The following is a 13,973-nucleotide window of genomic DNA, read 5'->3' as shown; positions in this document are numbered from 1 at the left end:
TTTTCAGTTTTCCTATGATTCTATGGTTTCATGCTATTGAATGTGTCTAACAAACTCTCTACGGCATGATGCAACAAGAAAAACAGCAGAGAGACATAATTGTGAAAACTATGGGATGCTAAGCCACTCACATTTATGGCTGTCACTGAGTTGAAAATTCAAATAATTTTCTATCTGAAGAAACAGGAAAAGCTGCATGTATGTTGTCCAGATTAAAAAAGACAATGTTATCTTCCTGATTGTACTGTTATTTCTTAAGCTTAATTTTGCCAAAAGCCTAATCTAATTGACGCTTTGCCATTCCTAAACCATTAAATATGATAATATTTATCTAAATGCAATCTTGAAATTTGCATTTACCTTTCTATAGATGTTTACTTTTTAAAATTTCATCTGCCTGACCTGAAAGAAAAGGAAACCTTTATATTTAATGACTTGTGTCATTAAAACTCAGGTGGTTTGCTATTTACAGTTTTGTTGCCAAAAAAAATTATCTCGACCTCTCTGCTCAATTATGAGTTTTTTATTCTTTTAGGATCAGCTAATGTGAGCCTTATACCAAGCCTGAACTTACTCAAGACATCTGCTACTTTCGCATTCTCTGTTTATATCAATTAAGTCTCAAAACCAGGCAAGCCCATCTGCACTTTTTTCCTAGTTCCGTGTCAGCAAAAGCAACTCTTTTTTTTCAACATTCAAGCCTGGTTCTATTCAGATATACCTGAAACTTCATCTGTGTTGCATCAAATTCTCATTCACTCATGAATTCATCACCTTGGTAGCATTACTTTTTCTTCTTCAGTTATCCTTGAGTAGCCCTTTGTGATCATAATGATTGATAAGTCTCTTGGATCAATGCTATGAAATTTTTAGCACAGATTTTGTAATACATATTTTAGTGATGGATATGTCTGGATCCTGATGCATAGTAATGATATGTTTTGAGGCCCTATTTTGAGATAATTATCCTTCTGATCTTTGAAGGTCTGATTATAAAGGACTCTTATTTCCATGATAAATAGGTGCTAAATTATTTCTGGCTTCCTTTACTCATAGTATCCACTCTGTGCAATTCAGAATGAATGAACAAGAGATTTACTAGTTATTACCAATGTTCTTGCTTATAGAATTGCAGGCAAGTGGCATAAAAGTAAGAGTAATTTTTTAGAGGGAAGAAGACCAGACAGTGGGGATTAGCTAAGACAACACTGGTCCTTCTGTTTGGAGCTCTGAAAACGAAAGTTTATCTAAGATTAATGGTTGGGAGAGGGTAGGATAGGGGGTAGTTGATGTGTTGGGTACTGTGTCTTCAAGCAATTGCTCTTGGAGCATGAAACTATCACTCTTGGAGCATGCAACTTCTGACTAATGGAGGCACTGAATTTATCTGTGCCTGACCTGGCCCATCTTAAGTTTTGCTGGATAGCATTCCGTGACTTTTGTGCAGTGCTAAATGTGGATACCTACCCAAAAAGAGAAATATGTTAGTTCTGTAATAAAAAATCTTGTGTTTTACTGGAATACATCAGGAGAGTCAAAACATCTCCAATAAAATAAAGCTCCTTCATTTCAGAATATCAGATAAATAAATTGCATGATGCTGAACCACTTATTTTCCTTGCATATATGCAAAAACAATGTCTTCAAGATCTCTTTAAGTACTGCTAGTTTTGGCTTCTTCTCTTGTTGCCCTGATTTTGTAAAACTTTGTAAAGCCTTCTGATGTTTATATTCTTTCAACAAACTTTCTCACACACAATTCTGTAAATAACCTATGTTTTGCATTCTTTCATGGAGGTGGAGAGAATTGATGGACCCTTGGTCTGTCCAGTGGCATTGGAGAGGTGGCACTGTCACCCTCCAATCCACTGTCACCTTTGAAAAACTGTAAATGTTGGAGTCAGAAAATAAAGGTCCTCTCTTTTTTTGTTCCCCTCGAGAGCAGCAGTGTCTGTGTCATCATTTCGTGCCTTATCTCAACATTCTCTCTTCTTTATTGTTTACCTATTTGAAATCTTGAAGTGCAGGCATGTCCCTCAGGTGATAAATAAATATATCAACCTCTGCATTAAATAAATTGGATTTTTTTCACTGCAGAAGACCTTACTAATGTGAGTTTGCCTCCTTTCAAACTGTTGATATACTTAAGCATTCCTAGAGCAGGTCTGATAGAATCAATTCCTTTTTCAAGACACTGCAACTACTCACAAAATATGTGAATTGACTATTGATTGTAATTAAACATTAAATATGTATATATTTATATGCATAAGCAAAATTTTATTTTCATCAAGCAATCACCAAGCTTCCTTAATAGGAAATCACCATGCTTCCTTAATAGGAAATCACCAAGCTTCCTTTATGTAATGGACTTGATCAGAATCCTTCATCAGAACCTTCTTCAATTAGTGAATGTTAATGGAGCACTTTGAAAATAAAAAATGGAGCATAATTATTTGCTACCGTAGTTATGTAAAAAATTCCACTTTTAAACCATTTTTCCAATAGCTTGATTAAAAATGTTTGTTTTATTACAAACTTTCAGGAAAGTATAATTTACATACCAAATGCTCAGGATTATAACCTGTCCAAGTGAAGAAATAAAATAAAGAAAAACAAGTTTAAAAATTGAATAAGAAGTACTTTATAGCTAAAAATCTCCATTTTTAAAATTCCATTACTTCCATTTTTTGCCTAGTTTTATTCCTTCCTGTCTTAGATTCTTGAGCCTTTACTAGGCTGCCCAATTTCTCTTTTAGTCAATTGAGTTAATATCTTTCCTCTCTTTCTCAATGTATACGGGCCAACTAAGCACAACTGGCTATTTCTACTTCATGTTTAAAACAGCATCTGATTTTTCATCTACTCTTCAAACTTATTCTCATCACAATATTTTATTTTCTGACTCAAAAAGATCAGTACCACATAACTACATTGTATGGTTATATTTGGGGATTTCTCTGTTAGAGAGGAGATATTATCATTTCATGTCTTATCTAAAACTAATTGGGCTCACTGCCAAAATGTCTTCCTCTTAATTAGCCTGAATTTGATGAGATAGTGAATAGACTATTATAGGTATACACAAAAATTAATATGGAGCTTTAAAATTTGCCACAATTGCACTACCACATAATTTGGCATTACTTGGTTCTACATTTTTAGGGTTTCTTAAATGATTCTTTGGTTTATCATGTAGATGAGATAAAAGCATAATTTCATAGACGATTAATAGTTTTCAATAGTGTAACAACCATAAATTATTTTGTTTGCACAATCGTCTTGTGGCATTTCTACACATAAAATTATTCAGATTGATGTCTCCTACAGCTAATCTCTGTTAATTTTTGGGGAGTGTCAAGAACATTTATCTCAGCTGTGAAAAATGAAATTTCAGATAAATCAAAATTCTTACTGAACTTAACAATAAATGTGTAAGTAAATAAGTAATTAAGATTGAATGGGTTTCTCAGACCAGTCAATTTCTTCCTTAAACCTACAGAGAGAAAAAATAAGAAACTGTCATCACATTTTCTCTTCCTGCTGCTACCCTGCTAACCGGAGTTACACATTTCCAGAGCATGGGGCCAGAGGCTACTGCTTCCTCAGATACCCTCAGTTCAGGTGCTTGTGGGATCACTTTAGTCCACATAAACCAGATCAGCATGCATATATTATTTTAATTTTTTAAGCAATCTTTTGTTTTGTTTTATTTTGTTTTGTTTTGAATAAAAAGTCCTAGGGAATACTCACATGGTAGGTCAGAGAGACAACAGTTGCCTCTGGGCCTGGTGACAGTAATTTTCAGCCAGTGTAACCACAGCTGGAAGAAGATTGTGACTATGCTAATGATATGACTGTAAAGACTTAGCTCTAGATTGGCTTAATGCATAAATGCATTCATGTGTACAGATTAAATTCCTTGTTAAATCTGTACATGGTTTTGGCCTTAGGCTGTGACTAGGACTTGCAGTGTCAAAAAATAACAGTGTAACATCCTAATTGGAACTGCAGTGGTCATAGGGAATTAATTTGGCACAAATCTTCTCACTAGTTTTTTTGGCCAATGTCCCTCAGCTCTGATAAGCAGAGATTTATTAAAGAAGGGTGAGGAAACCAAAAAGCTACAAAAAGAATGGGCTTTCTAAAAATGCTGATTGCTGCAGTGTGTCTTCCTGTGTTAAGTGATGTGGCTGCAGTCATGCAGCTGCTCAGCCTCTTTATTCAAAGCAGGAAAGTGTTTGCTTTAATTTGTTGTGACAGTTGCAATATAGATGTTGCAATATTTAAGCATGCTTGCTTCCCAGATAAGTAGAGTATTATTGCTCATTTAGTGGACTAAATTCCTCCTTCACTTTATCACTACCTATTTGTAAAGTGTTTTAGTCTATTCAGTCATTAATTTATCCTGCAGAAAGCCATGATGCTTTCTGCTATATTGTAAAGGCCAGATCTAAAAGCATTATATGTTCTGAACTGAATACACCCACCAAGGTAAAGCTGTCACTCTGAAAAATCTTGCTTAGCTACCATGTAAAGACAGACCATACTTTATAGCAAGTCTTTATGCTGCTCATATGACCAGAACTGCATCTTTGTGAATCTTTGAAATTGTCCTGGTTTCAAGTGGCTTGATTGCTTTTTTCTGACTAGGTCTAGCCAGGATGTTGAATTTCTGTGTTTCACTTTAGTCCCCTGAGAAACTTCAGCCTAGATGGTATTCTCAGATGAACTGACAGAACTAAGCTGTAAGGCTGTAGAGTTTCATTGATACTTTCCTAAAAAGAACAGAAAGAGGAGGAGGCTGTGGGTGTTTTTCCTAAAATACCTTGTAGCAGAATATTTTCTGAGGAAAGTAGGAGGCCCAAGTTCAGATTTCCTTTTCTGCCCAGATTAATTCAAACTCAAGTCAATCTCCAATGATTTTACCCTAATTAGCCAGAAAAGTAAAGAAATGGAAGCCTGAATAGTTTACCCATAGAATCAACAGTGAGAACCAGGGATTGTAGTGCTGAGTAATATAAAACCACAGTCTGGTGGTTTTTTATCTCTTTCTATCCTAGGAGAAAAGGTCAGTAGCAGAGAGTCTCCCATTCCAGAAAAGAGATGCCCAATAAAACTGATTGACTAGAAGTAAAAGTTAGATTATTTACAAAAGAGTTTAAGCTCAATGGACAGAGAGAAGTAGTAACTTCTGGAATAAAATTATTTAAGGACAGACCATCAGGTCTTTAAATCAAAATATGTGTGTTTCCAAAGGAGAAAGAGCAAGTTGTATGTTATATGGGATTTTGGAGTATTGCCTTCTTAGGTTTGAATACATGAAAATTCAAATTTTCCTTAAAAGCTTATATGAACTTATATGCAGAGTATAGACAGCAGAAGTGAAAATTTAAATACTTCCTAAGAAGCTAAGACAAAATACTGGCTTGTTGAATAGTGCTATATTTCATCTTCCCTTTCACAGCTCTAAAGCATAACTTCTCCACAAAGTTCAGAGTGTTTTCAACTGTTTTCTTTCTAATAGGCAAATATTTTACTGAAATATTCAGTCTGGAAAAAGAGCTGATGTTGATCAGGACTCTGCACTGTACATTATGTAAGAAAAATCAGTACTGTTTTTCTAGGATGGGTCTTCGTCAGCTTTATCCGAATTCCTGAAACTGTGTTTCTTCTGGTAACAGCTCTCTTGAGCTGTTTTCTAGACTCTCTGAGCACAATAGTAAGTGGCACTTAGGTATCTCTTCTACCACCCAAGTGCCTTTCATGGGAGTGTTGATTTACTTGACTCATCCAGAGCTATGTTTTTATTTAAAAAATTTAGAGATTGTGAGAAAAATGTGGCTTCCACATTATTTAATTAGTTGAATTGGATTCACTGCTTTAATTAGATATTTGACAAAAAGAAGATCTCAGTGTTGCTTATGGAGTTACATACATTGCCATGCCATTTTTTATTGAACGTTTATATAAACTGCTTTATATCAACCCAGTTCTGCAGGAGAAAAATTGAATTATTGCCAACACAACCTCAGTGCGCTACATCGGATGTTACATTGTATTTACTTGATCTTTAAGTAATTTCTATTTATTGATCTTTAAATTTCTATTTCATTATCTAGAACTCCTTATTCATGGAAGTTCTGAATTTTATTATAAGCCTAATATAGAATTCATTAACTTGTTATTATTTTGTGAGCAAGAATCTTTTAGTTATTTTTAAGATACCTTAAAGTGAAACAGAGAGAAGGAAAAAAATTAACAATCACAGCAACAGATCTTAGTATCATAAAAGCAAAGTTTTTCAATGCGTAATCATCTATTTGTCATCTGCAGATTCATGTTAATTATGCTCATTTATCTGAACCAGCCACAGGAGAAGTTCTCTAAACAGCTTTAGGCAGTCTGGCTACAGAAGACACTCCTTTTACTGCTGTCTGCACATTGAATTGCTCACTTAACTTGCTACTACTTGAGCAGTCAACAAACACCGGCAAAATCAAATGGAAACTAAAGGTAGTAGCATATATATACACCTATATAAAGTATATATACTTTAAAAATGTCAGGATCTTTAGGTGCTTAAATTTCAAAGCTCTGAGGTAAAAATAATCTGTAATTTTAAATAAACACTAACATCCATATAGAAACAAACATTGAAGGACTTTTAAAGCTGTAGTGTCAAATGCCCAGAACCTAGCAAGTGACAGATTTCTAATTCTCAATTTCTCCCCCTGACCAAAGCAGTAGAAGGTATAATCTTTTCTTACCATGTTCTATTTTCCTTCATAAAAGCCTATGCTCACATTAGTATTTAGTATGACCATTATTTTTATATGGACAAAGCTACACCTTCTTTCTAGTTCAAATGAATAAACTAATTTCTTGACATTTTATTTCTGTTTCTCAACATAATTACATATATCCATGATCTGGCAATCATCCCCACACCTGGTAAAGGTGTAGCCAAATGGATGCAAGACTTGAGAAAAAAACCAAAACCACTGAGCAATGTCTAAAATTAGATCTAGATAAGAGGACCATGTGAATACTTAGAAATTTGTGGTAAAAGATACTTGCAATTAAACCTTGTCTTCTCTGTTTTTGTGATGCAAGTTAGTCAGAGAGCAAGATCTAAATAAATTGTAAGGGGTAACTCCTGAATCACCTTGCTGCAACAAATACAAATTTAATGCTGCAAGAAAGATTATCAAATCCACATTGGTCTTGTTATAAAATATAATATTAAAAGGAGCCATATCATATAAGACAAATTAATTCAAACTGGTTCATCTGAGAAAATCCATCAGCACCTAACCACTGAATGGTTTACAATGCTGGGAAAAAAAATCATGTTTGGCTTATCATACTGAGAATTGTCAATACAATATTCATTTTATTTAAAGAAGTGGTAAAAAATCTATTGTTCCAAGAAAAACATGTCTTAAACTATTTTTTCACATGCCTGAAAGATTGTCTTTGATCTTCCTGATAAAACTGTCCTCACATTACAGCGGATATTGTGCCTTGCAAATCAAGGACATAATCCACAAAATAGAGTGTTTTCTATCACTTGAGAGACAGTTGTGAAAAAGAAATGCTGCTAAAATGTTACTGAGTCAGAAGGTGCTGCAGAAGAGAAAGCCTCGAACCCCTGAGACAACAGGTAATCCAGACTCCCGCGGGAACAGGAGGCTCTCGTCAGCCCCTTCTCCACTGTGCCTGCAGGCCTTCTCCTGCCCGCCCAGAACGCTCTTGGCACAGCAGAGCACAAGCTGGCCGCCTCTGGGCTCAGCACACCCCAAACACAGGCGCAGCAAGATGCAGTGGCTGCTTTGCAGCCGTGCCACAGAGATATGGGAAGGGTCCCCTGCCTCTGGTCTCGCTTGCTTGGCTTTCTGACTGGCTCTGAGGCAGGGGCTCAGAGGGGGCCCCTGAGGTGGCTGCGACTGCTCGCTTGTGGGGAGAGCGGAACCGCACCCAGCGTGCAGGCACTGCCTGACAGTGCGGTGGCCACTGGGACGGTCGTGCCCCCGAGTCTCAGCCACTCCCTGCTGCTGCTGCTGCTGCTGCTCCATTTGCTTTGAGGCAGAACCAAAGCTCACTGCTAGGCCACGCTGGTCTCTGGTTCTGCCCTCTTCCTGTCCCTGTGTAGGGATGGAGCATTGCTGTGCTTTCAGGAAGCTCTTTGTGAAACCTTCTGGCATTGCAAGCTCCTTTGGCCTCGGTGGATGCTTGCCATGGAATCCCTCAGGGCAGGGTTCAGGGCATCCTCAAGTTGGCTCTTCTAAAACCCAGGGTCCTCGTCCCCTTCAGCGTGCTCAGCACGACCTTTAAGTCCACGGTGCTGTGCAGCTGGAGCAGCAGGACAGGGACCTTTGCAGCCTGGGCTGCCCTTGTTCCTCTCTGCCCGTGCACAGAAGGCAGAGCGGAGGAGAACGGCAGCAGGGCCCTGCGTGTCCCCGGGCTCACGTTTTGTGCCGCTTCGGCTCCACGGAGTCGCGGGTCAAGTGAAAAAATTCAAACTATTTATTAAGGGAAAGCCAAGGGAAGGGCTGAGTTGGGAGGCAAAAGAGGGGATGGGCAGGGCCTGAGGGCTGCAGGGAGGGAGCTGCCAACAGGGAGCAAGGTGGCAGGAGCTCCTGGAGCTTCCCACAGGCTCAGCTCTGAGCAGCAAGAGCTGTGCCGGGAGCTCCAGCTGGCCCATCCTGCTCTGCAGGTGCTGCCATCTTAGGGTTTGGGGAAACTGTTTATGAAGGGAAAGCGAAGCCAAGGGGCGAGCTGGGAAGTAAAAAAGGGGATGGGCAAGGCCTGAGGGCTGCAGGGAGGGAGCTGCCAACAGGGAGCAAGGTGGCAGGAGCTCCTGGAGCTTCCCACAGGCTCAGCTCTGAGCAGCAAGAGCTGTGCCTGGAGCTCCAGCTGGTCCACCGGCTGCTTCCATCCTCAACGGGAAATCCCCGTTGGACACCGGAACATCTGATCCAGCAGAGGAAGCAAGTTCTGCAGATCTTCTTTCGAAGGTCAGCTGAATCAGAATGCTGGTGCAGGACAGGCTCTCATCTTCCCTTAGGGCTTGAAGAGCTGGAAGCGAGAGGAACAGAGGCAAGGTCAGAGGCCAGATGGAGGGAATCCAAGGAAAGCCTCCTGCCAGGGCCATCCCAGCCGGCTCTTGCCGTGGCCAGGAGGGAGAAGGAGACAAGGGCTTCGGCCGGAAAGTGCTGGCCACGGATCCCCCACGTGTCCCTGACAGCTCTCCGGGCTCTGCCCCCGTCTGCCCCGTCCGTCTGCGGGAGCAGAGCTCTCCGCAGCGCCGGGGCCGGGATGTGCGGCGGTGCTCGCTGCCACGCGGCCGCCCTGACTCACCCTCAGTGAGGACCTGGAGCTCCTCCTTCTGCCCCGTTATGAGCACTCCGGCCAGCCCTGGCAAGACAGAGCCCGTGGCGGCCCCAGGCGGCACAGCTTCCCGACAAGGGCGCTGCCGGCCCTGCGGCTGCACGCCCTCCTGGCCGGGCAGGGATCCTGCTGGCCCCTGCCGTACGCTGCCGCCCGAGGGCACGGCTGCGACAGGGCGGCGGCAGCACCGAGGGCGGGCGGGGCTCCAGCGGCCCGGGCGCGGCTCCCGCTGCCGGGGCAGCAGCCGGGCCGGGGGCAGGGAGGGGCGCCGGGCTCGCGGCTCACCGATGATCCTGACGGCAGCTCGTCGCACGGGCCTCTGCGGGCTCTGCAGGTACGGCAGGGCCCAGCGCAGGTGCTCGGCCGCTCGGCTCTCGTCCTGCAGCAGCTGCGGGGAGCACCGGCGGGGAAGGCTCGGCGTGGGCTCTGCCCCTCGGCCGGGCGCTCCCTGCGCCCAGCGCCGGCCAAGCCGGCCCTGGACAGGGAGCAGCGTGGGGGGCACAGGCCGGTGGGCCCGGGCGCGGCGCTGGGCAGGGCCGCCGCTGCCGGCCCCCGGCACCGAGCACCGGGGGAAGGGCTCGGGCTCCCGGGCTGTCCTTACCAGGCGCTCGGCGAACTTCATCCGCTGCTCCTTCCTCAGCAGCTCCTTGAGGTCCCTCCTCCTGAGGAAGCGTGCCGCACAAAGCAGGGCTTCGCCAGAGGCCTGGAGAGAGGCAGAGAACCGCAGTTGGCACCTGAGCCCGGGGCACGGGAGCCGTGTCCCCGCCCCACGGCCAGGCGAGGCTGGAGCCCGCCAGGCGCCGAGCCCCCTGCCAGGGATGCGGCAGCATCACACAAAACCTCACCTTCGCCACGTGCGGGTTCTCATCGTGCCAGCGCAAGAATAAAGGGAGCAGGCTCTGGCTCACGGTTATTGTGAGAGGATTTTCCCCCTCTTTCACTACCAGCTCCAGCACCTTGCCAAAGAGGCGAATGGAGAGCAGCTGCACGTGGCTGTTGTCCTGGAAGGAAAGCAAAAGTCCTAAGCACCAACTACTCCAGGCCCATTGGGGCAAAGGCCCAAAACTGCACAGAACACAAAGTTTCCAAGCAGCGTCCAGTGCCCTTGGCGGGGCTGGGGAGGGGGGGTGGGGGGCACAGAGCCTTACGTTCTCAAAATGTGGCCGGAGGGGCTCAGCCAGCTTCAGGGCGGTGACGCTGGCTAGCCTGAGGTGTTTGTCCTGGAGCATACGCGTCAGCACACAGAGGGTCATGCCGACCATCTCTGCGTCTGGATCGGCCAGCTGCTCCACCAGGTGTGGATACAGGCTGCGTATTGCTCTGCCCTGTGTGCAAGACGAGGCTGTGCTGTGAAGCTGTGAATGGCCCCAGCACCGACAGCTGCTTGGGCCACTGGGGCAGCTGAAGCGGGAGGCAGGAGAGCTGGGAAGAGCTGCCTCTGCTGCCAAAGGCCGGCCAAGCCCAGGGGTCGGCCTTGCGCGGCCCCACGCTGCCAGCGGGGCTTCAGCCGCTGCCCCCTTCTCACCAGCGAGGGCTTCTTGCTGAGCACCACGAGGCCTCGGAGCACCAGGCGCAGCCTGTCCCTGCACTCGCTGGGCAGCTGCCTGGACACCACCAACAGGGCGCTGGGACCGTCTTTGCTCAAGTCCAGGCACGGCAGGAGCTGAAAGGCCCGGGAGGGCAGCGTCAGGGGAGCCGGCCGGCAGGAGCCCGGAGCCGCACAGGGCCGGGCCCAGGCGGCAGCAGCGGGCGCGGGCAGCATCCCAGGTGGCTGTAGCTACGAGAGGCCTGAGGGCTGGGAGGCAGCTAGGCCAGGCAGCGCTGGCCATCAGTCTCACCTCCACAAAGAACGCCAGGGCAGGCAGATGGCAGCGCGGCTGCTTCCCGACGAGCAGGCCGAGCAGGTGCGAGGCCATGAAGGGACAGAAGGGACAAAAGGGCATCGCGGCACGCCGCATCTCCCTGGCAGGGGAAAAAGGCACCAAGGCCCTGAGCCGGTGGGCAAACCCCTCCCGGGAGTGACTCGCAGAGGTCTGACCTTTCCCCAGCACTCTGTAAGGGCACATGGGCCCCCTGGGAGGCGGCTGCTCCCGGGCATCCTCCTCTGCCAGCCTTTTCCAGTCTGCTCGGCCCTCCCTCGGTGACAAGGGCCTCTCGCTTACAAGCCAGGGGACTGTGTGGGGCGCTGCGGGCACAGGGCACAAATGCTGGCAGTGGTGGCAGGAGTAGGGCACCTCACCTGGCCAGCAGACCCGCTGCATAGTGCTGGGTGTCGGCACAGAGCAGCTTCTCCCAGACCCGCTTGTGCTCCAGATCCGCCAGCTTCCAGGCATATCCCAGTCTAGAGAGCAGAGCCTTCATGGCCTGCGCTGCTAACCTGTGTGCCGAGCAAAGGCCAGGTCACGCTGGGAGCGCTGGCCCTGGCCACGAGGGCGTGGGAAGGACAGGGCGACTGGCACCTGCTGGGGTTGCCGGGAAGGTCGTGCTCCTCCTGGCACGCTCCCCAGAAGCTCCGGGTCTCCGCGTCCTCGGGCATCTGCTCTGTGCTGGTGACAATTTGCAAGAGCAGAGCCACGAAGAGTTGGGGAGAGTGATGGACAATGGCAGAATGCCACTCGGACATGGGGGCAATCTTCCAGAGCACCAGGCTTGCCTGCAAGAGACAAAGCAGCCTGAGGCAGCACTCGGTGCCAGGGCGTCCATGAGGCAGGGCCTGAGGGGAGACGCAGGGGTGCACCCGGCCTGCTGCCCCTGAGCCTGCCCCTAGGCCAGCTTTCCGGCCAGGCAGGGAGCTGCAAGCTGGGGGGAGCATGGAGAGCTGCTGGAGAGGCGACCTGGAGGGCAAACAAAAGCCAGCTCCAGAAACTCACAGCCAGGCCAAAGACGGCCTCGTTGTCCCCGCGGCAGTAGAAGCTGCCGTACGGTGGCTCCTCCTCCATGGCGGAGAGCAGCGCCGGAAGCACCTCCTTCACGGCCCCTTCCGACTTGCCGATGGCTCTCCACATCAGCGCGGCGGCTCTGTGGGACCAGAGCTGTGCGTCAGCACCCTGCCCCGTGTGGCCCTGAGGGGCCGGCAGGGAGCATGGCAGCAGGCTCTGCAAACAGAAGGGCCCAAGGCTCCCGCAGCTCTCCGCCTGTCTGGCAGATCCCGTGGGATAGGCTGTACAGGGCGAGGGGCCCTACAGGCCGTTGAGCAGCGAGCTCTCGAGGCACTTTTGCCCCGTACCTGTCACACGTTGGGGCACAGCATAGGAGGCTCATCGCCACCTGGGCAGGGTGTTCCTCAGCCAGGCTCCGAATCTCCATTTTCAGCCCGGCGTCCACGGTGGCACTGGACGCGAGCCTCTCAAGAATGCCCCTGACCGTGGCCAGCACCTGGAGGAGGCGGCATGGGGAAGACTTGGAGTGCTGTCCAAGGGAGCAACATGGCCAGCTTCCCCCAAGAAGTGCTTGCCTTCCCACCCCACTGTGAAGGCCTCAAAGGCTGAGAGGGCCCAGCGGACATAGCTTGAGGGGCCACGTGTTCCTGGAAGGCCTTCAGCCCTGGCCCCAGGTTGCTTACCTGCTGTGGAGAAGCAGCAGAATCCTGGAAAATCTCCAGAGCTGGTTCTGGAGTGCCGGTCAGGGTTGGCATGGTCTCAGTCACTGGCATGCCCTGAGCCTGGGAGTCTGAGGTGGCCATGCCCTCGGTCAGGGCCACGGCCATGTCGGCCTCCGCCCTGCCCTCAGCTGTTGCCTGCTCAGAGGCCGCTGCCGGCTCTGAGGCCGCTGTGCTGGCAGCGGCCTCTGCCCGCGGCTCCTCGGGCCCGGAGTCGGGCTGGGCCGTGCCTTCGGTGGCGGTGCCGCGGGTCTTTCTGCGGCGCAGGAGCCTCCGCAGTGCCTGCAGCAGAAGGAAGGGTGGGAAGAGAGGGACGTTCCATGGTCCGCTCCAGGCGCGGGGCCGGGCCGAGCAGTGCCAGCAGGCCCGGCCCAGGTGGGGACGGCCGCAGGTACCTGCGCTGCTCTGCGAAAGCAGCCACGGGTGGGCTTCTGCTCCTGAGTCCGGTCCTTGGCTGCATCTAGCAAAGAGCATCACGGCCAGAGCTGAGGGGCTGTGGTAGAGGCTGGAGAACACAGCCCAGCCCTGCACTCCCCAGGCAGGGACAGCCTCCTGGGTGCCCAGGGGATGGAGCACAGCCGTCGGGGAGGCAGCCCCAGCCCCTGTCCCATCCTGTCCGTGGGAACATCCACAGGGACAGGATGGGATGGGATGGGACGGGATGGGATGGGATGGGATGGGATGGGATGGGATGGGATGGGATGGGATGGGATGGGTATGGGATGGGATGGGGCCATCTGGCTACAAGCACCTGCCCTTTGGCCCAGCTCCACCACTCACCATCCTGCAGCGGCTGCAACTGCTCTGGCTCTGCACGCTGCTGCTGTGCTGGGGCAGCTGCAGGGCCATTATTCCCCCGACGCCCCTTGAACAGGCTGAGCACTCTGCTCGCCATCTCGCTGTCAGACCTCGAGGGCACCTTTGAGACAGGTGCCTCAGCAAAGGCCCGAGTCAGCGAGTGCCGCAGGCCTGCCTTGCAGGA

At 48.6% G+C, this 13,973-nt stretch overlaps 2 protein-coding genes across 2 annotated transcripts; both read right to left on the bottom strand.

Moving 5' to 3' along the window:
- Window positions 1-8,549: 8,549 nt before the first annotated feature.
- On the bottom strand, window positions 8,550-10,212 carry LOC127059388 (uncharacterized). Its single transcript, XM_050972472.1, has 3 exons — window positions 9,995-10,212; window positions 9,364-9,781; window positions 8,550-9,081 (listed from the first exon to the last, which is right to left on the bottom strand). Exons 1-3 carry the CDS (start codon window positions 10,013-10,015, stop codon window positions 8,882-8,884), a joined length of 639 nt encoding a protein of 212 aa, XP_050828429.1. The 5' UTR covers window positions 10,016-10,212; the 3' UTR covers window positions 8,550-8,881.
- A 430-nt stretch (window positions 10,213-10,642) lies between these two features.
- On the bottom strand, window positions 10,643-13,886 carry LOC127059346 (uncharacterized). The gene is made up of 9 exons (XM_050971891.1): window positions 13,772-13,886; window positions 13,387-13,451; window positions 12,956-13,273; window positions 12,577-12,768; window positions 12,264-12,488; window positions 11,853-12,106; window positions 11,633-11,770; window positions 11,232-11,355; window positions 10,643-11,056 (listed from the first exon to the last, which is right to left on the bottom strand). The coding sequence occupies exons 1-9, from the start codon at window positions 13,884-13,886 to the stop codon at window positions 10,643-10,645; spliced, it is 1,845 nt and encodes a 614-aa protein (XP_050827848.1).
- Window positions 13,887-13,973: the final 87 nt, after the last annotated feature.

The sequence above is a fragment of the Serinus canaria genome, chromosome 3, assembly GCF_022539315.1.
Source record: "Serinus canaria isolate serCan28SL12 chromosome 3, serCan2020, whole genome shotgun sequence".
Taxonomy (NCBI): Eukaryota; Metazoa; Chordata; class Aves; order Passeriformes; family Fringillidae; genus Serinus; species Serinus canaria.
This window is presented reverse-complemented; position numbering and strand designations above follow the sequence as displayed.